At 43.6% G+C, this 20938-nt stretch overlaps 1 protein-coding gene across 3 annotated transcripts in view; it reads left to right on the top strand.

Annotated features, from left to right (window-relative positions):
• Positions 1 to 16022, top strand: part of TRAF3IP2 (TRAF3 interacting protein 2) — an 81440-nt gene extending 65418 nt beyond the window's left edge. For all 3 annotated transcript variants that reach the window (XM_063917147.1, XM_063917148.1, XM_063917146.1), the window contains 4 exons: positions 5889 to 5957; positions 8027 to 8140; positions 10722 to 10796; positions 13550 to 16022. In XM_063917147.1, coding sequence (XP_063773217.1) covers positions 5889 to 5957; positions 8027 to 8140; positions 10722 to 10796; positions 13550 to 13696 — 405 coding nt within the window. In that variant the 3' untranslated portion in view covers positions 13697 to 16022. The remainder of the gene's footprint in view (positions 1 to 5888; positions 5958 to 8026; positions 8141 to 10721; positions 10797 to 13549) is intronic.
• Positions 16023 to 20938: the final 4916 nt, after the last annotated feature.

Genomic DNA, 20938 nt, shown 5'->3' with positions numbered 1-20938 from the left:
CTGCTGCGGGAGAAGGGCCTCACATTAGAAACTGCCATAAATATCTCTATCAGCATTCTGAAAAGGGCACAAGGGAACTAAGAAAGGACGCTGAGGTGTGTGTCATGGCGGTCACTCCGCGCCAATCCTCCACATGTTGGAACTGCATGGCACAGCACCCTCCAGACAAACAAAGCTGCCCCGCATATGACAAACTATGTAATGCATGTGGCAAATGGAATCATTTTGCAAGGTGCTGCCGTTCCAAAGATCAAACTTCCATAAAGCGACAGTCTGAGTCGCGCTATAGCCGCTCACCACGGCGGATTAACCAGGTTGAAACGGAGCTTGGGTGTGAATCGGTTCGCATGACAGTTTGTGATAGTGTAGACCACTTGGATGAAAAGGGCAAAATATTTATCAAACTGAGAACAAAGCATATGAACAAGGTGGCCAAGCTCAAAATAGACTCAGGATCGAAGTGCAATGTCATATCCTACAAACAATTACGTAAAATAGATCCAACTGCACAGATAAACCCAGATCAACTTGATAGCTTATGGTGGCCAGATCATCACCACACTGGGTACCACAAAGCTAAAGTTTACCCGTGCTGATTTGCTATTCCACATTGTGGATCAAAAGGTTAAACCACTGCTAGGCCTCCCTGACAGTATGAAGATAGGCCTTCTCAAATTGGGGCCTGAGGTACACGCAATACAGATGACCGTCCCAGAGATAAAAGACTTTCAGGATTGATTAGATTGCAGTACACATGGCAAGCTTCCTGTTGTGTACCATATGAGGCTGGATGACTCCATTGTACCTACTGTCTGTGCCCCCCGGAGGGGTCCTATCGCAATGAAAGACAAAATCATTAAAGAGATCCACAGAATGACTCAATTGGGTGTCATTGCCCCCATAGAGGAAGCGACACAGTGGGTGTCTGCCAAGGTGGCCGCATCAAAAAAGGATGGGACTGTACGTCTTTGTATTGATCCAGTACACTTGAACAAAGCACTGCTGCGTCCATATCACCCTCTCCGCGCCATCGAGCAAGTGATTGCTGACATGCCAGGTGCCACAGTTTTCAGTACCCTGGATGCAAAGTGCGGTTTCTGGCAAATCCCTTTGGACAGAACGTCGTCCCTGCTCACCGCATTCATGACCCCGATAGGGCGGTATGTCTTCCTTAGCATGCCCTATGGAATAACTACAGGCAGTGAGGTCTTCCAACGTTGCATGGAGCAACTGTTTGCAGGCTATCCCTGTGAAATCATCGTCGATGACATCCTGGTGTGGGGCCGCAATAAGGAAGAACACGACCAGCGACTGCACCAGGTACTTGAACGGGCCCGTGCTTTGAACCTCAAGCTCAACCCAGACAAATGCAAGTTTAGAATTACAGAAGTGGCGTACGTGGGCCACATGCTCACTAGTCAAGGCGTCAAACCGGATCCGAATGAAATCAATGCCATCCAGCAAATTCCGCTTCCGGCTGACTAACAGGCACTGCAATGTTTCCTGGGGATGACCAACTACCTGTCTAAATTTGTTCCGCAATACAGTGAAACCACAGCACCTTTGCAGCAGCTACTCCACCAGGATTCAGAATGATGCTGGCTGGATGCACACACGGCTGCTGTTGATCGATTGAAGACCATGCTGACAAATCCACCGGTCCTGCAATACTTCAACGTGCATAATCTGGTAGTCCTCTCTGCCGACGCTTCACAGAGTGGTCTAGGGGCCGTGTGCTTCCAACACCGCAAACCGGTGGCTTTTGCTTCCAGGGCTCTCACTGACACTGAAACCAGGTATGCACAAATTGAGAAGGAACTGTTGGCACTGGTGTTCGCCTGCAACCGTTTCCATTTCTTCATCTATGGCTGTCCTGTCACGGTGGAAACCGACCATCAGCCTCTCATAACCATACTGAAGAAGCCCATCCACTCTGCTTCTTCCCGTATTCAGGGCATGATGCTCAAGCTGCAGCGGTACAACCTGGATGTCATATATAAGCGAGGCAAAGAAATATACATTGCTGATGCTCTGTCTATAGCCTTCCTTTCGACTACTGACATGAACGCTGCTGAGGATGACTATGAGGTCATGGCTGTGGAGGTGCTCCCTACCAAACGGCTGGAAGAGCTGCGTGCTGCTACACTTGCGGATGATCTTTGCCAGTGTCTCTCTGCTGTAATTCTCAACTGCTGACCATCCTCTTCCAAGGAACTGCTGCACTGCCTTCGCTCCTTCTACTTTATGAGAGATGAGCTCACCGTGCCTGATGCTGTCATCCTGTGGGGTCATCACTTCGTGATTCCGGCTGCTCTTCAGACGTTCTACACCCAGCAGATGCACCAGGGCCTGGAGGCTACCAAGCGTAGGGCCCATAAAACCATGTTCTGGCCCTACATGTATGGTGACATTGACCGTGCTGTCTCATTTTGTGCACCCTGCAATGCCTTGCGTCCACACCTGCCACGGGAGCCCATGCTGTTCCATGACATTCCTGATCTTCCGTGGTCCATTCTTGCGGCTGATCTAGTCAAATGGAGGGGGAAGGAGTACCTGGTACTAGTTTACTCCTATTCAGGATGGTTCGAGATAAACTACTTGCCCAGCACCACAAGTCAAATGGTCATTGCAAAGCTGAAGAGACACTTTTCAGCACATGGCACCCCACAGCAGCTGATCACTGATAATGCCATGCAATTCAAGAGTAGAGTTCAAGGACTTTGCAAATACATGGGACTTCCAGCACATCACTAGTAGTCCACACTACACACAGTCAAATGGATTAGCAGAGCGTGCAGTCCGCTCTGCAAAGCACCTAATGGAAAAATGTGCGCGAGATGGATCGGACATATACTTGGCACTGTTAAACTTGAGAGACACGCCCCGAGATGGACTTCCATCCCCTTCACAGTGCCTATTAGCACGGCGCACCCGCACAGGCATCCCAATGGCAAAGCAGCTCCTGCAACCCAGAGTAGAGCCACAGGTATGGGAGAACATCAGCAAGCGCAGAATGGCTGCCAAAGCTTCTTATGACAGATCAGCATACTGCCTGCCACCACTGTCTCCAGGCCAGCCTGTCCACATGCAAACCGAGCAAGGATTTAACAGAATGGCAGTGGTTCAGCATCCTGCAGGTCGTCCAAATAGCTACGTGGTACAGTCTGATAATGCCCTCTATGAACGCAACCGCCGCCATCTGTTAAGTGTACCTGAAGAAAGCTCTACACAGCCTGACTCATCAGTTTCTACCACAGCTGCAACCAATGTCAGTGATGATTTGCATTGCATGGACAGTCCTTCCTCAGAGACCACTTCTGAAGTAATAGAGCCCTCTGGTGTCACAGCGGACATGCCTATAGGTTCAATTTCCCAGTGTACCATTACCAAATCGGGCCGTGTGTCCAAACCCAACCCAAATTTCCAAAACTGTATTGTACAATGGCCCTCATTCCGAGTTGATCGCTAGCTGCTTTCGGTCACAGCGCGGCGATTAGGGGAAAAAGCGGCATTTCTGCACATGCGTACGGGCCGCAGTACGGACGCGCAAAGTACTTTCACACAAAGCTATGCAGTTTTGCACATGGTTGAGCTACGCTTTTCAGTCGCTGTGTTGATCGGTGAGTGATTGACAGGAAGTGGGTGTTTCTGGGTGGTAACTGGCCGTTTTCAGGGAGTGTGCTAAAAAACGCAGGCGTGACAGGTAAAAACGCAGGCATGTCTGGGGAAATGGGGGAGTGGCTGGCCGAACGTAGGGCGTGTTTGTGACGTCAAACCAAGAACTAAACTGACTGAGGTGATCGCAAGGTAGGAGTAAGTTTCGAGCTGCTCAGAAACTGCATAAAATTTTTTATGAGCAGTTCTGCTAACCTTTCGTTCGCACTTCTGCTAAGCTAAGATACACTCCCAGAGGGCGGCGGCCTAGCCTGTGCACTGCTGCTAAAAGCAGCTAGCGAGCGATCAACTCGGAATGAGGGCCATAGTCTTTTCTTTTGTTCACGCCTAACATTGTCACATTGTTGCATTTGTTTCATCTATGTTCTGCATCCTTCCAGTTTGAAAGGGGAGATGATGTCATGCCGAGGTGACTCACTTCCTGTTTGTCTCCTGTTACTTTCACTTATACCCCTTTCACATTGGCAATGCTGGATCCCACCCGGGAATTGGAAACGAGTCCTTTCCGGGTGGGATCCGGCATTGGCCGCTGCTGCAGGCTTCCCCGACCTGGCAATATGCCGGGCGGGTTGCCATAGCAGCAGGGGGGCAGAGCCGGCAGCAGGGGTGGAGGTGGAGACGGCGCTGGGAGATGAGATCATCTCCGCGCCGCCTCTCCCTGCTGTAGTAAACGGGTCCCGGGACGCATCGACCCGGGATCCCATTTACGCAGCCACTGACCCGGTATTCAACCCGGGTATAACACTGCTTTATTCCCGGGTTGAATTGCCGGGTCAGGCGACCCGCAATTTCGGCTTTGCCCTTTTCAGACCGCACACCGACCCGGCAATATGCCGGATCGATACCTGGTTATTTGTGCGGTGTGAAAGGGGTATTAGTATCTGGCACATGCTGAGTAAAGACCTGTATTACACTAATGCTGCAAGTGTCATCCTGATTTTGTTACACATCTACAGGAACACTTCAGCTCTCCTCCCTCCTGCTTACTGCCACACAATGCACATGAGGGCAGAACAGTAATACAAAACAAAATCAGGGGACAGAACACACACAGATATCTGGTCTTTGCAGCACAATAATTAGTGTACTTTACATTTTCCTATGAGCAGAAATGCCAGAACAAGGTCCTGCAGAGAACGTACTCTCTCACTCTGTTGATTTACCATCTCTGATTCAATGTTGACTCACACAATTATTTCACCTGGTGTATTGCTGAATTTTGGAGGTAATTCAGATCTGATCGTAGATGTGCTAAATTTAGCACATCTACGATCAGTTTCTCAGACATGCAGGGGGACACCCAGCACAGGGCTAGTCCGGCCCGTGTGCCTGACACTATCCCCCTCCCCCCATCCCCGTATGGGTGCAAAAGCATTGCACAGCGGCAATGCTTCTGCACCCAGCGAGTAGCTCCATGCCATCGCAGCTCCTGCGTGCTGGCAAGTGGCTACCCGCCGTGTCCCGGGTCGCAGCGGCTGCGTGTGACCTCACGCAGGCGCAACGGTCCGCCCCACAACGGTGTCCAGACCATGCCCTGCCAATGGCATTCTAACACCGTTGGCACGCCCCCTCTCGCCCTGCAACCGCCTCTGCCTGTCAATCAGACAGAGGCGATCGCAGCCCTGAAATGCTTTTAGCATCTCACTGGGCTCCCGGGGGGGGTGCGAGCGCACTCCGCAAAGGGCTTCAGACTGCGATCGTTGCGGCTGCAGTGATTCAGTCCGAATTAGGCCCAATGTTCAGGTGCTGCATTATGGATTTTTTTTTTGCTCCATTTTTTTTTGTAAATGTTCTCTTTTTGAATGGACACACTTACCGACCAGCCATTTTACCTGCCATCGCCGATATCGGGGACATACAATATATGTCACATGATATCAGCGATCCGCCCCCAGGGAGGAGACATTTCCCCATTCCTTCCCATGTAAAGGAACAGGGGAATGTCCGTCGGTCAGCTGCAGTAGGGCATATACTGCCCCACTGTCCATTCATTCACTGCGAGAACAGGAAATAGCAGCATAATGCAGGATTGCAATTGGATAGGCATATACCTAACTCTTCAGACTGCCATTCATGCATTGTGTAACTAATTCCTGTTTTCATTTGACAGCTGACATAATAATATACTGTACATTAATATTTGTGTGAATACTTAAATCTTTTTCCTATTTGCATTGGATGAGTTACAGTGTTATTGCTTTTCTTTCTCCTAGATTGATGTATTTGAAGGATCACTACGAGGGATAGATATCATTACTTGGATGGAAAGATATCTCAGTGATGTAAGAAATAGTCTGTAAACAGAAACAATATTTGTCTATGAGTTCTCTAAGCCATGGATGGGATGTTTCACCTATCTGGTGTTGTCTGCGCTGACAATTACTTTTACTTTTAAAGTGGTTTAAATATGCAGCAATACAGGTTAGAGAGCACAAAATATCTTTTGGAGCTGTACCCCTTTTGCGGGAAATAATATCACACAGACATAATGCGTCCATGTAACATGTAACTGATTTATACTGTCAGTTAATGCCATTACAGTCATTACCTTACTAGCTGACCAACGCTAAATGGGAACTTGATTCATAGTGGCAAAAGTTTGCAGCAGCTGTATATAAAAGCAGTAGTGAGTTATACTCTATATCCAGGGCCAGATTAAGGCTTGTGAGGGCCCCACCACAGCCCCAACCCCCACTCCCCCCCCCCCCCCCACAGCACAGGGCACTGCAGCTCCCGATTCCCTTCATCAGCAGCACGAACGTGATGTGTCATGTGACTGAGCAGCGGCAGCCACTATCCCAATTGCAGGGTCAAATTACCCTGTGTGGGGGCCCCCTGTGCATGGGGGGCCCGAGACTAAGGCTCCTGTCACCCCTCCCTTAATCTGGCCCTGTATATATCACCCTATTGTTTTTAAGTGTCCACCTAACTAGAAAAAAATAGGATTTTAATTACCTACCGGTAAATCCTTTTCTCGTACTATCAAATTCTCAAAGTGCCCATGGCTCCTAGTGGACCCGTCTATACCCCATGGTACTAAATGGACCCCAGTATCCTCTAGGACGTAAGAGAAAAGCACAGAGAAGATAGATACACGTAGCATTCAATCCCTCTCAGTTCGGGTGAGATTCATCAAAGCTTGAAGTGAGATAAATTGGAGAGAGCGAGATAGTGGGCCAAATGTAATAGAGTGAGAGTTTCAAAAAGTGAGAGATTTGGTAAGGTTTTGCAGGTTTTTTTAAAGTGGCAATCATTTACACAGCAAGATCAACCTGGTTTTGCAGTGTAAATGATTGCCACTTTAAAAAAAAACTGCAAAACCTTACCAAATCTCTCACTGTCTGAAACTCTCACTCTATTACATTTGGCCAACTATCTCTCTCTCAGCAGCACGAACAAGAGATTAAGGGGTACATGTACTAAGCAGTGATAAAAGTGGATAAGTGAGCCAGTGGAGAAGTGGCCCATGGCAACCAATCAGCATTGATGTAACAGTTATATTTTGCATACTATAAAAGTATACAGAGCAGCTGATTGGTTGCCATGGGCAATTTCTCCACCGGCTCACTTCACGTTTATCACTGCTTAGTACATGTACTCCAAAGTGGAGATGGGTAAAGAGTGATAAATGACCAACCAACAGCTTCCTAAAGCCTAGTACAGACGGGCAGAGATGTGTGCTGAGCGATCTATCAGAGACAGCTCAGCACACATCTCTCCCTCGCTCAGCACATGCGATATGTTCTGAGCGAGGGGGAGGATGGGGGGGGGGGGGCGCTCATTTCCCCCAGTGGGTGAAATGAGTGATGTGCTAGATTGTGCCTGCATACAGGCCAATCTAGCATCGACAATAGTGACACGCAGGGCCGCGCATCGCTATAGCTGTGGGACTTACACACAAAGAGATCAGTGCTTGACTAGTCAGATTGCTTAGATTTTAAGCACAGATCTCTCCGTGTGTACCCCCCCCCCCCCCCCCAACTGCAATTTCACAGGCTGTGTTTTATCTCTTGTTAAGGTTTAATACATTTGGGCCATAGCCTGTACAATTACAGAAGCTGATTGGTACTTTATCTCTCTCAAAGCTGTGATAGATCTCTCCCTTAATATTATATGTAAAAGATAAATAGGATAAGACATATTACTAATTTTACATTGATGTAACGGATACATTGATATCCATGCCATAAGGTTCAAGCTTATAGTTTATACTCACACTATACCAAATGCAAATTTTCTTTATTCTAAATATGTATTATTTCATAAATGTCTCAGTCATTTGTATTTTTTAAATGAACCTGGAGACTAATGTTCTGTATTCACATCTTTCCTCATCTTCCCTGCCTGATAGATAAGTGTGATGATCATCATAGCAATCACTCCTCAGTACAAGATGGATGTGGGAGAGGATGTGATTCACAGTAGGGATAACCATGGCTTACACACACGGTACATCCACAGAATGGTGAGTACCAGCCGACCTCCCTTCCTCTCTCATCCTTACCGTGCACGCGCAGACAACTTTTCTATGAGTTTTATTCAAAAGGTGTTTTTCTCAAATTACATTTTCAATGAACACTTTGTACACACAGAGAGTTTCCTAAATCTGGCCAATCTGATATACTGTAGTGAGTGCACACACAGAAGAGTTCTCGAATTCTGGTCGCCCAATTTTGCCACACACAAAGCTCTACAACTGTTTTGAAGCAGCAGTAAAAAGAATGAAATGTAGACAATTATGTCTCTGAATCAACTTTTTTAGTAGAATCTTTCCTTTTAAAATCTCTTGCCTGTGTCACACACATCGCAACAATTGTCAAATACAAACGAATATGATCACAGAATGAGACAAACTTAGAAGACCACCCTAATGAATGCTCAGTATTTCAAGGGGAACAATGATGTATTGTTTACTTATCCTTTCATGTTTTTTTTTTTTTGGGGGGGGGGGGGTAAAGCTACAAAAAAAACTATGTAGTTAAACTCACTGAATTATATTGTCTTTTATTTCAAAATGTAGCTAGTTAGAAACCTTTTTAGAGGAACTGTTCAGCAATGTTGGAGTAGGCCGTCAGTGGGCCTGATCTCATTCAGCACTTTTACCTGGGCTTTATGCTGGATGCTGTCACAGTAGTTTACCTGCAAGTACTTTCATCACAGGCTGTATGGCAGCTGATTTAGGGGGTTATTCAGACCTGATCGCTAGGGGGGCGGTTTTTGCATCCCTGCGATCAGGTAGTCGCCGCCTACAGGGGGAGGGGGTATGGTGTGTGTGCAGGTGTGCATTCACTTTTGCTGCAGAGCTGCACAAACATAAGTGTGTGCAGTCTCTGCACTGCCCAGGACTTACTCAGCCGCTGTGATGATCGGGGCCGGAGCTTACGTCAGAAACCCTCCCTCCAAACGCCTGGTCCGTCCTGCGTTTTCCCGGACACTCCTTGAAAACGGTCAGTTTTCACCCACAAACGGCATCTTCCTGTCAATCTCCTTGCTTTTGCCGTTGCGTTCGGAATTTTCGCACCATCCCGTCGCTGACCAGCGATCCCCGTTGCTGAGGTCCGTCGCGCCTGCGCATTGTGGTACATATGCAGTTCAGATCTGATCGCAGGCTGTGAGAAAACGTAGCCTAGCGATCAGGTCTGAATCAGCCCCTTATTGTGAAGGGCTGGTTGTATATGCTCAGGTTACAGCCCACAGCCTGGAGTGTCACTGCATTTTGTAGATGAGCTAATGACTGAGCTGTCAGTGTTCAGTTATTTGAGCAGAGATAAAACCAAGAGGTTCAGGCCACAACCTACAGCTTCACTGTCAGGTCAGGGAGATAGGTTGTCACTCAGGTAAGGTAGGGTGAGGTTTGTGAAATAATGGTTTCTCATAAAGCTGTAGCGTCGGACGGGCTGACCGGGGAACCACTTCTGATCCATTTATGATGGGACAGTGTTTAGAAGCAGCCGTCTCTTTACACCCATTACCTGCATCGCGAGTGCAGAGATCCGGGTGCCTCTAAACATTGGTGGTCATTCCGAGTTGTTCGCTCGTTGCCGATTTTCGCTATGCTGCGATTTGTTGCTAAATGCGCATGCGCATGGTACGCAGAGCGCATGCGCTAAGTTATTTAACACAAAACTTATTAGATTTGCTGGTGTTCGTGCGACGCTTTTCAGTCGCACTGCTGATCGGTGAATGATTGACAGGAAAGGGGCGTTTCTGGGTGGTAACTGAGCGTTTTCCGGGAGTGTGCTAAAAAACGCAGGCATGTCAGGGAAAAACGCAGGAGTGTCTGGAGAAACGGGGGAGTGGCTGGCTGACCACAGGGCGTGTTTGTGACGTCAAACCAGGAACTAAAGGGACTGAGCTGATCGCAATCTGTGAGTAGGTCTGGAGCTACTCAGAAACTGCTAAGAATTATTTAGTAGCAGTTCTGCTAATCTTTTGTTCGCTATTCTGCTAAGCTAAGATACACTCCCAGAGGGCGGCGGCCTAGCGTGTGCAATGCTGCTAAAAGCAGCTAGCGAGCGAACAACTTGGAATGAGGGCCATTGTCCCGGCATAAATGGCCTGGAAGCGAATCCCCAGTCAGCCAGTCTGACGCAGTGTAGCTGTATAGTCAGCTCTTTCACATTATAAACAATAGTGTTTTAAAATTAAAATCTTATCATTAGTTTAGTGTTTTTATAGGGATATATATTAAAACACACACTTCCCTAATTGGCCGAACAATGGGTTTGTTTAATAATTTAAATTAAGCTAAGTACTTCCTGCGCAATTCTCACGGAGAAATGGCAGCCAGAAGCAGCACTGAGATTGGTATCTTCCTCCCCTGGCCCTTCTATCTCCTCTCACCAAGAGGGAGCACATTTAGGAGAGGCATGTAAAGAGAAATTAGCACCCATACTGAACATCATTTTATTCCCACTATTCAGTATGAACTAGCAACTCTTGCAATGTGTAAATACATTTTATTTACTAGAGCTGAAATAAATGTAAAATGTATATAGTACAGTATACGGTTATGAATGTCAGTATTTATTTCTATACTATTTTAGATGCAGACGGAGTTCATTAAACAAGGGAGTATGAACTTCAGATTCATTCCTGTACTTTTCCCAAATGCTACAGAGGTAAGGTCCAAATAGTAGACAGTAAAAATAAAGGAACAACGTGTGTGTGTGTGTGTGTGTGTGTGTGTGTGTGTGTGTGTTCACAACTGCTAACAGATAACTATGACACTATGGGACACTGTGGAACAGACACTACGGGCATGATGCAGGTTTGGTAGCAAAAAAAGGCATAAATGACTTTAACGAAACCAAACACAAGAGTTGCATATTTCCAGTTATATGCAGAGCTCAGGATAGTATATGCATCTTGTGTACACCAGACACACGTTACTGACACATACAGTATGTGTGCTCAACAAATTTCTGTCTCACATTTGCAAACTAATAAAAATTAAATTTGCAATTAAACTTCTTTTGGAGGGATGGCAGAACTTCTGCTTTCTTTGCTGGGTAGGGTGGAGGTGTTAAAGAGTATAATTTTTCCCAAGCTCTCATATTTTATTCAAATGCTACCCCTTTGCCTTACTACAAAGGATCAGAAATACTGTCATTCCCTATTTTCCACGTTCCTCTGGCGAGGTAAAAAACCACGTGCGGCCTTGGCCAAACTTCAATTACCCAGATCTCAGGGTGGTCTTGGGGTACCTAATGTTAGTCATTTTACTAAAGCGGTTCTGTTCCAGTACATTCTGGATTGGCTGCACTACCGAGCCATTTATACGAATTTACAATTAGAATTGAACGTGTTTGCTCCTTTCTCACCAGGCACTCTTCTACATATGCCCAAAACCTCTATATCGCCTGCAATATTGCGGAATATTCTTTTTTATGATACATACCGTGTGTGGCGGATGACCAATAAGCATTTACATCGCAACCCACTCCATTCCAAATGTATTACTTTTTGGGGAAACCCCCTGTTCACCCCAGGTCTGGAAAACGCTATGTATCATTCCTGGCGTCAAGCGGGAATAGCTGCAACACGTGATGTGTTTGACCCTGGGGGTTCTTTGCCTTTGCCTTCCTTTCAATACTTATAACAGAAGTACGATATCCCTAACTCCACCTTCTATATGTTTCTTCAGATTCGGCATTACAACTCCCACCTATGTTTTCACCTGAGCTTTCTGATGACCTAACTAGTCTTATATCCAGGCACGCCATTTTATCGTATAGGACTAAAGATTTAACTATCTTGCTGGCCGATAATGTTAAAAAATCACTGTGGACCTCGGTTTGGCGAGCATGGACATCTGTGATCCCACCCCTTCAGGACCAGTCCCCATTGTGTAAATACTATGATAATACCTTGAGATACTTATCATCAGCCTCTCTACAGGAGACTCATGTAAAGATTTTATATTGAATCTATATATCACAAGCCCAACGTAAACACATTGTCGCTGACGAGACAGGGAGATGTCTTAAATGTGGACATGTTTCAGGTACTTTGCTCCACAATGTATGGGAGTGTAGAAAAATTAGCAAATATTGGTATAAGGTCTTATCCTTTATCAATACTATTTTCTCCCTACGTCTTCAGCTTAACCCATTGGCTTTATTGTGTGTAAATTTCGATAACTGGGATCTTGGCACGGAAAAACAAGCTATTATTCCTTTACTAACCACGATTATTACTGTGGCAAAAAAAGTAATTATGCAGAACTGGACAGTTAAAACTCCTCCGTTCCTATCCGCAGTGAAACAGACTTTGTTTCAACTACTATATTTCGATAGATGCCCCACACTCCCAGATATTGAACAGGGTATCCTTAAATTCCATAGGAAATGGAATCCATTTATTGATTCCTTGGAACCTCATCAACGGGATCATGTATTTAAGCTTTTTGAATCTAAATCGTGGTTTCTATATCGACAGTTAGAACTAGAAAGTGCCAAGTTGTGATGAAAACTCTAGATGGGATATCTATTATTTTTCTAGTTGTACTAAAATAACAGCAGCGTTCTACCACTACTAAGGGGTCAGTAGAGGTCATAAAATAAAGGGTACTGGGAGCTGACAATAGCTACTAGCAGACAGCACTCACATTAGCTAATAGCTGTAAGGGGCACTTTTGCAGAAAAATCTTACAGCCAATCAGATTCTACTGTACAAGCAGCCTCTCCTATGGCACTATCAGCCAATAAGAGCAACAGAATAAAGCCGTTTTATGTAATGGCAGTTCGTAGTAAAGAACAGGAATAGAAGGCCAGATTAGTTATTTACATGCAGGTCTGCATAATAATACAATCAAAACCTGCATTCTATACTTGTTAACGTAATACAAACTACCAGATTTATGCCTGAATTGTATACTAGCCCCCAGAATTGGGCTTCTGCTTAGTCCAGACTCCAGAATTACAGTATAGGCAACATTGTATACTATGTAGCTATCACAATTGGATTTGAAATGTACATTATTGAGAAGAATTGAAGCCTTGGGTTGGGAGAGTTCCATCAAAACACCATAAAAATTGTGCTTTTGTGCATAAAACATTGACAGGATGTAGACTACCTGCATCATGTAGCCGTGCTCCCGTCGTCAATTAACCTTGTACGATGCTGAGAGGCGTGCCCAATGCACTGACAGTGTAGGATTCACTTGTTCGGTTGAATTGCAAAATTACCAGATCTGTATGTTCTGTCCAAAGATGCAGTCCCTCAGCTCTACATATGGATTATATTATGTGTGGTCACATCTGGGCCGTTAAACAAGGACTAATATTATATTCCTCATGACCGGTCCAGTTATAATGAAAAGAACGTACTGCAGATTATCCCTATTACATGAAATCTCTGTTTGGTTCTCTAGGAACATGTGCCTATCTGGCTGAAAAATACCAATATTTACAGATGGCCTAATGATATACGGAGGCTATTTCTACGTCTACTACGAGAGGAGGAATTTATTGTTTCCCCAGTTGGAGAACTACCGGTGCTGCAAGTGAGAACTATCTGAGATTGTAATTCATGTTTAATACCATCAAAAGAAAGGGCATTGCATTATTCTAGGCAAGCCCTACAATAATAAAACCCATTGGAAGCTCAGAGCCATTAGGCCATTAGCTATGTGTGGTGAAGACTGCACCAACCCTAACAAAACGTTTATAAAACCAGATTTTATTTTGTCTAGACTCTATTCCTAAATTGCCTATTTGAATTTTGGAAACATAAATCACCTTCCATTTAAATTGGTTTTTAGAAAGAGCTTTACGATTTTATAGTTATACTTTCTTAACCGACCAAGAGAATGCATTTGAGTCAACAATGTGTTTTATTAGTTTGAACTACAAGTGTAGAAGAATGAAAACATTTACAAAATTTTGATCACATTTCCTGCCTCAAACAAAGGGTTTGATTAAATTCTGCGCCGATTAAATAGCACCAAGAATTAGCTCCCGATGCAATTCAATTCAGCGAGATGTGACACCCGATGAGAGGATTTCTGGAGGGGTGCAAGCAAAATCCGACGAAAGCGCTGGCGTGATGCTGATTTCTGCCTTTATCGCGGCGGAATCAGCATCATGCCGGGCACTTTTGTAGTAGAATGACGGTTCCCGCGGCAAAACAGCCTGTTTAATCCGCGAGAACCAGCCTTCCCCGACATGACAGCGTGCTGAATTGAATAGCACCGGGAGCTCATTCCCGGTGCTATTCAATCTGTGCAGAATTGAATCCAGCACATAGCTAAAATATGTCAGATTCGTACATACAACTCCTTATTACTGATAAATGAATTAGGAATGTGTGTGCTATTTGGAGAAATAAGTCTGAGCAGCACAACACATACAGAAATGCTCTTTACCCGCATATTAAAGCACATTACACAGACAACATGCAGCACCTAACATTCAACCAGTTTGCTAAGAATAAAATAATGAATATTAGATGAACAGACAATGGGGGTCATCCCGAGTTGATCGCTAGCTGCTTTCATTCGCAGCGCAGCGTTCAGGCTGAAAATCGGCACTTCTGCGCATGCGTATGATGCGCACGCGCAACGTACTTTCACACAAGCTCTAGCGACGCTTTTCAGTCGCACTGCTGATCGTTGAGTGATTGACAGGAAGTGGGTGTTTCTGGGAGGTAACTGACCGTTTTTGGGGAGTGTGTGAAAACGCAGGCGTGTCAGATAAAAACGCAGGAGTGGCTGGGGAAACATAGGCATGGCCGGCCGAACGCAGGGCGTGTTCGTGACGTCAAAACAGGAACTAAACAGTCTGCAGTGATCGCAAGCTAGGAGTAGGTCTCGAGCTACTCAGAAACGGCACAATCTTTTTTAGTAGCAGCGCTGCGATCCTTTCGTTCGCACTTCTGCTAAGCTAAGATACACTCCCAGAGGGTGGCGGCTTAGCGTTTGCACTGCTGCTAAAAGCAGCTAACCAGCGAACAACTCAGAATGAGGGCCTATAACTGATAACTAAGGGGTTATTCAGGTTTGTTAGCAAACAAAAAAAAACACACTAATGGGCAAAACCATGTGCACTGCAGGTGGGGCAGATGGTTTTGCCCATTAGTGTGCTTTTTAGCCCAAACAATTTGGTTTGCTAACACACCTGAATATGGCCCTTAGGGGGAGATGTACTAAGCAGTTAAAAGAGTGGAGAAGTAAGCCAGTGGAGAAGTTGCCCATGGCAACCAATCAGCATTGAAGTAACATTTATAATTTGCATAATATAAAATTAAACAGAGCAGCTGATTGGTTGTCATGGGTAACTTCTCCACTGGCTCACTTCTCCACACTTTTAAGCTGATTGGTTGTCATGGGTAACTTCTCCACTGGCTCACTTCTCCACACTTTTAACTGCTTAGTACATCTCCCCCACTATTATCTTGTATATTTTAATACAATATTTATTCTGTAGTTGTAAATCTGAGCTTATTATTTAAAGAAAAATAAATACAAATTAAACATGGATTTGTTGTATGTTACCAGCAGAGGGCACCACCAGTTAACTTTTGTTATTTAATGTAGCAATTTCATATTATTTCATTTCCATGGTGACTTTTCATTGTTCCTGTAAATATCAACTTGTGATGTATGCATATCATTCCACATTTCCCGTGCTGTCATTCTCTGGCCACATTTGATTTTAAGTACTATTAGAATTAAGTCTTAATTTAGTTAAGTGTTTCTATTGTGGAACTGTTCTGTACATGAGTCTTAATGTTTATTTCATATTCATATACATTCTTATTTCATATATAGCATTATCTATAAGGTACTATTTGTATTTTTAAATTGTACAAGTGTTTAATAAAATCTGACACATATCAATGATTACTTGCTTACTCTGTATTACATGCAGCATATTCTATCAACAATTTTACATTCTCTCCAGAATAAATATCATATGAAATATTTCATCAAGCATCAGTGGTCGAGCAAATCATGATTTGTGGCATGGATAAATCTGTAAAATATAAATCTGGTGCTGTATTCTAGTGCAATATTTCTCTGCTGTCACGTGGTGTGGAACAAATCCTTCCTTACAAGGCTGTACAGCTTTGCTAACCAGCTAATGGAGCATTATATAACCAGGCTGTACTGTACATACAACCACATTTGGAGTTCAGAATCCCAAAAGTAGAACACCTGGAAGTCAGATGTTTTTCCTTCCAATATACACGTGACTTAGTAACAGTATTTTGGTCCAGAGCCAGTAATATGGATTATAGGAATCACAGTCCCAGCTGTGCAGTACATCAATAGAGCATGTGGGAGTCAGATATTAAATGCTTTCTGACTTTTTGTAGCATTGCAGATGTACTTTGTTATTGGCAGAACACCACAGAGGCTGTGTTGTTGAGTTACAAATCTCCAATACATGAATCAGAGCAGATATGCATTGGTTTAGCACTTCTGCGTTTGGCCTGCTGCTGTTCAGTCTCCAAGAAAGTTTCATTGATAAGTTACAGTATCTCGCCTTCCGGGTACCAGAGTTGTGCTGATACAGCATGAAGATTGCAGATAGGCATATAGGAGCCAGCATTCAGTCTCACCCCATATGACTAAAAACACACATAGACATGGTTATTGAGAGCAAATATTATGGGTGTTCAAGCACCTAAAGCACCCACAGAGCTGGTGCCTATGGCTAGGTTTGCAGAGGGGCAACCTGCTCTCAAAATAAATGACTTTGTGATGGAAGACCAGAACCCTGGAAAGAGAGATTTACTATGGACAGCCTTACATAACATGCTTCTTGAATTTGCAGACAAAGTATTCATGTTTAAATGTAAAGCTGGGCATACACTATACAATTATCTGGCAGATCAATCTGGCTGGGTGTAATGAAAATCTGGTAATGGATGGTAGCAAATGACACTGGAAAATGGGCAAAAACTGTTATCCAAATTGGTTAAACCCATGCCCAGCTAAAGTTATAGCATTGTGGTTAAAATCAGGGATGGAACTATTGGAGGTTCTGCCTCTGAATTTAGCTCATAGTAAACATGCTGTTCCTCACGCTTGCTAAGATTCCCACTATTGGTGGGATGTATCAGTTATTATACATCCCACCCCTATTTGCCTGCACACCAGCATTTTATATTATTGGTATATAGGTGCACTTAACCACCAGGACAGTTCTTATTATATAGGGCTGTACCAGCAATAAAAAGACATCCGGGCTTATGACACGGGAGTCCTAATACCACCATCGGCTTTCTGGGGAATGTAGAAGGTTCTCTCCGGTGATTTACATGAAAAGAGGCCAATAGGTTTCTATAGGTCATCTATAGATGGCATAACCTAACTGGGACAAGTTTCGTAAAGTTACGCTTTCCAAAGCAGACTGTATATAGTTACACTGCAGCCCCACAGGACTTTTCTAAAAGATACATACATTTTTAAGACAGTCGTTTTGTGGGATTACATCATTTTTAGGCTTGATACATCCCATGCATACAAACATATCACATTTATGAATTGTTTGCTTATTTAAAACATAAGACACGCGTTTCACTCTGCTTTTTCAAAAGGTACCCGCCATTAGGGTTTTCAATTATTTATTAAGGACTTAATTAGCCATATGAGTAGCACATTGGCATGACGTAACCAATAATCTTATGCGTAACAGTACTTGGTTACTTCCTGCATAGTAATCTATTTGCTTAAAAGATATACCAGGTAGGCACTTGATAACAAGACAACTTGATAAAAAATAATTTATTGCACATTAAAAAACACAAATGACACAATAGACACAGTGAACACGCAATTAAAATAGATACTATTCAGAGGTTAACCTTAATCCGAGATAGCACAATTCATTTTTGAGAATGAGAGTCCCTGGAGTTTGAAGAATATATATTCAAGATGTAAATAATACTAGAAGATGTAGACTGTAGGGTCTCTGATAGATTGCTGGAGTAAGATGGGTGCACAGAGATGGGACAAGTCTAATTTCTGAAAGCAGATTCTGGTTATTGCTCTAAAGATGTACTTTCTGGAAAAAAGCTAAGATGTGTAGGGGTGCAAGAAGTTGGTGGACATGTAATAGGCAATAGCAGATCACCTAAATAATTATTTTTGCTCAGTATTTACTACAGAAGAAGGGATGGGGCCACAGTTAAGTTGCAAGGACATTCATAAAAATATGGTAGATGAAAGTACATTTACAGAGGAGAAGGTCCTAGCAGAACTTTCAAAACTAAAAGTGGATAAATCAATGGGACCAGATGGGATACACCCAAGGATACCCAAAGAGCTAATAGATGTGCTGGTTACACCTTTAACAGAATTATTTAACCAGTCTCTAAGTACAGGTGCCATTCCAGAGGACTGGAAAAGAGCAAATGTAGTTTCACTGCACAAAAGTGGAAGCAAGGAAGAAGCAAGTAACTACAGACCAGTAAGCCTTACATCAGTAGTAGGGAAAGTAATGGAAAAACTATTAAAAGAAAGAGTTGTGGAATATCTTAAATCAAACAACTTATGGGATCCAAAACAGCATGGATTTACTGGTGGGAGATCATGCCAAACAAATCTTATTGACTTTTTTGACTCTGTGACAAAAATAATAGATCAAGGGGGAGCTGTAGATGTAGCATATCTAGACTTTAGTAAGCCATTTGACACTGTCCCACATCGCAAACTGCTAAATAAACTTGAAAGCGTGGGGGTGGATTATAAAACAGTTAAATGGATAAGAAACTGGTTGCAGGATAGGAAACAGTTGTAGTTAATGGAGTGCAATCTATGGAGGGAAATGTTACCAGTGGAGTAACCCAGGGATCTGTACTTGGTCTAGTTCTCTTTAATATCTTTGTTGGTGACATTGCAAATGGTATTGAAGGGAAGGTATGCCTTTTTGCAGATGATACAAATATATGCAACAGGGTAGACACACCGGGAGGGGTAAAACAAATGATTGATGACCTAGGTAGGCTTGAGAAATGGTCAAGAACGTGGCAACTACATTTTAATGCTAAAAAATGCAAAATCATGCACTTGGGTCTCAAAAACCTAAGGCTAAATATAGTATCAAGGGTACTATAATGGAAACTACTGAGGAGGAAAGGGATTTAGGAGTTACTATTTCAAGTGACTTGAAGTCAGGAAAGCAATGCAACAAAGCAATGAGAACGGCAAGTCAGATGCTTGGTTGCATAGGGACAGGAATCAGTAGCAGGAAAAAAGAAGTGATAATGCCACTGTATAGGTCATTGGTACGGCCCCATCTGGAATACTGTGTCCAGTTCTGGAGACCATATCTCCAGAAGGATATAAATACATTAGAGAGAGAGTGTACAAAGAAGGGCAACTAAAATGGTGCATGGCCTACATCACAAAACTTACCCGGAAAGGCTAAAAGATCTTAACATGTACAGTTTGGAGGAGAGAAGGGAAAGGGGGGACATGATAGAAACTTTCAAATATATCAAGGGACTTAACAAAGTTCAGGAGGGAAACATTCTTCAAAGGAAGAGAAGTATTAGAACTCGAGGACATACACTGAGACTAGAGGGGGGAGGTTCAGGGGAAATTTAAGGAAAAATTACTTCACAGAAAGGGTAGTGGATAAGTGGAATAGCCTCCCATCAGAGTTGGTAGAGGCTAAGACTGTAGAGCAATTTAAACATGCTTGGGATAGGCATATGAATATCCTTACAAAGAATTAAGGTTCAAAAAGGGTTGAGATTGCCTAAAGGATTAAAAAAGGGGCAGACTAGATGGGCCAAGTGATTCTTATCTGCCGTCAAATTCTATGTTTCTATGTTTAATATGTGGGAGATTTGGCAATGGGGTATAAGGAGTCTGATATTAAGTTGGAGAGGTAATATATTTAATACGTTGGAGAGCTTATAGAAGAATCACCTGTGAGTTGCTTCTAGAGGTAAGGGATCTCACCAATATACAGTAATGGTATACATAAAGTGTAACAATACAGGTAGGTCTATTTCTAATGACAGAGGTAATTTGGATCAGGGGGTTACAATAAAACAAAGGGAAAATATTATCTAGCAGAGGGAACAAAACATATTTTTGTACCTTGGCCCATCATTTGATCTCTTTAATACTGGTTAAAGTCGTCTTTTTGCATTAGAGATTGAGAGCAGTTTGATGCAGCTACATGACTGAACCAAATGAATGGCAATGGAAACAATGTACATAGGTTTATTTTAGCCCCCAGAAGCTTGCCAGGGCAATCATTTAAGTTGCAATGTATTTAGCTTGGACCCTGGATACCTGTATGTCATCCTCTATATAGAGTCTTTTGAATCACAGCTTAAATATACAGAGATGTATTATACCCGCATGTACCACTTTATAATAGCAAAGCAGGAAGCTATAGCGCAGAGTGTATAACATCTCAAATGCTAAAGTGGGGGAGTGAAAACGTCCCACTACGGCGATCCCTGCTAAATCCCACAACGCATCAGCCTCGTGCTGATGCTCTGTGTTTCTCCCTCTGGCTGACTCACTGGGTATTTACGTGAGATCTTGATATTATCGCAAGATCCTGGAGCCAGCAACCACAACAGTCTCGAGATCTCAAGATCTTGATATTATCACGAGATCCTGGAGCCAGCAACTGCAACAGTCAAGGACAGAGCTGTCCCTGCTGTGATGAATGAGCAATAACACCTGTAGCTGTAGAAACTGATAGCTGCAGGTATCAGAACAGTCAGTGCAACTAACCGTTCATACATTGCCCAGCATATCGGCGCTCTATCTTATATAGGTGCATATAGC

Source organism: Pseudophryne corroboree, chromosome 4 (genome assembly GCF_028390025.1).
Source record: "Pseudophryne corroboree isolate aPseCor3 chromosome 4, aPseCor3.hap2, whole genome shotgun sequence".
Classification (NCBI taxonomy): domain Eukaryota; kingdom Metazoa; phylum Chordata; class Amphibia; order Anura; family Myobatrachidae; genus Pseudophryne; species Pseudophryne corroboree.
The sequence above is the reverse complement of the archived record's forward strand: the minus strand, read 5'-3'. Positions and strand labels throughout refer to the sequence as shown.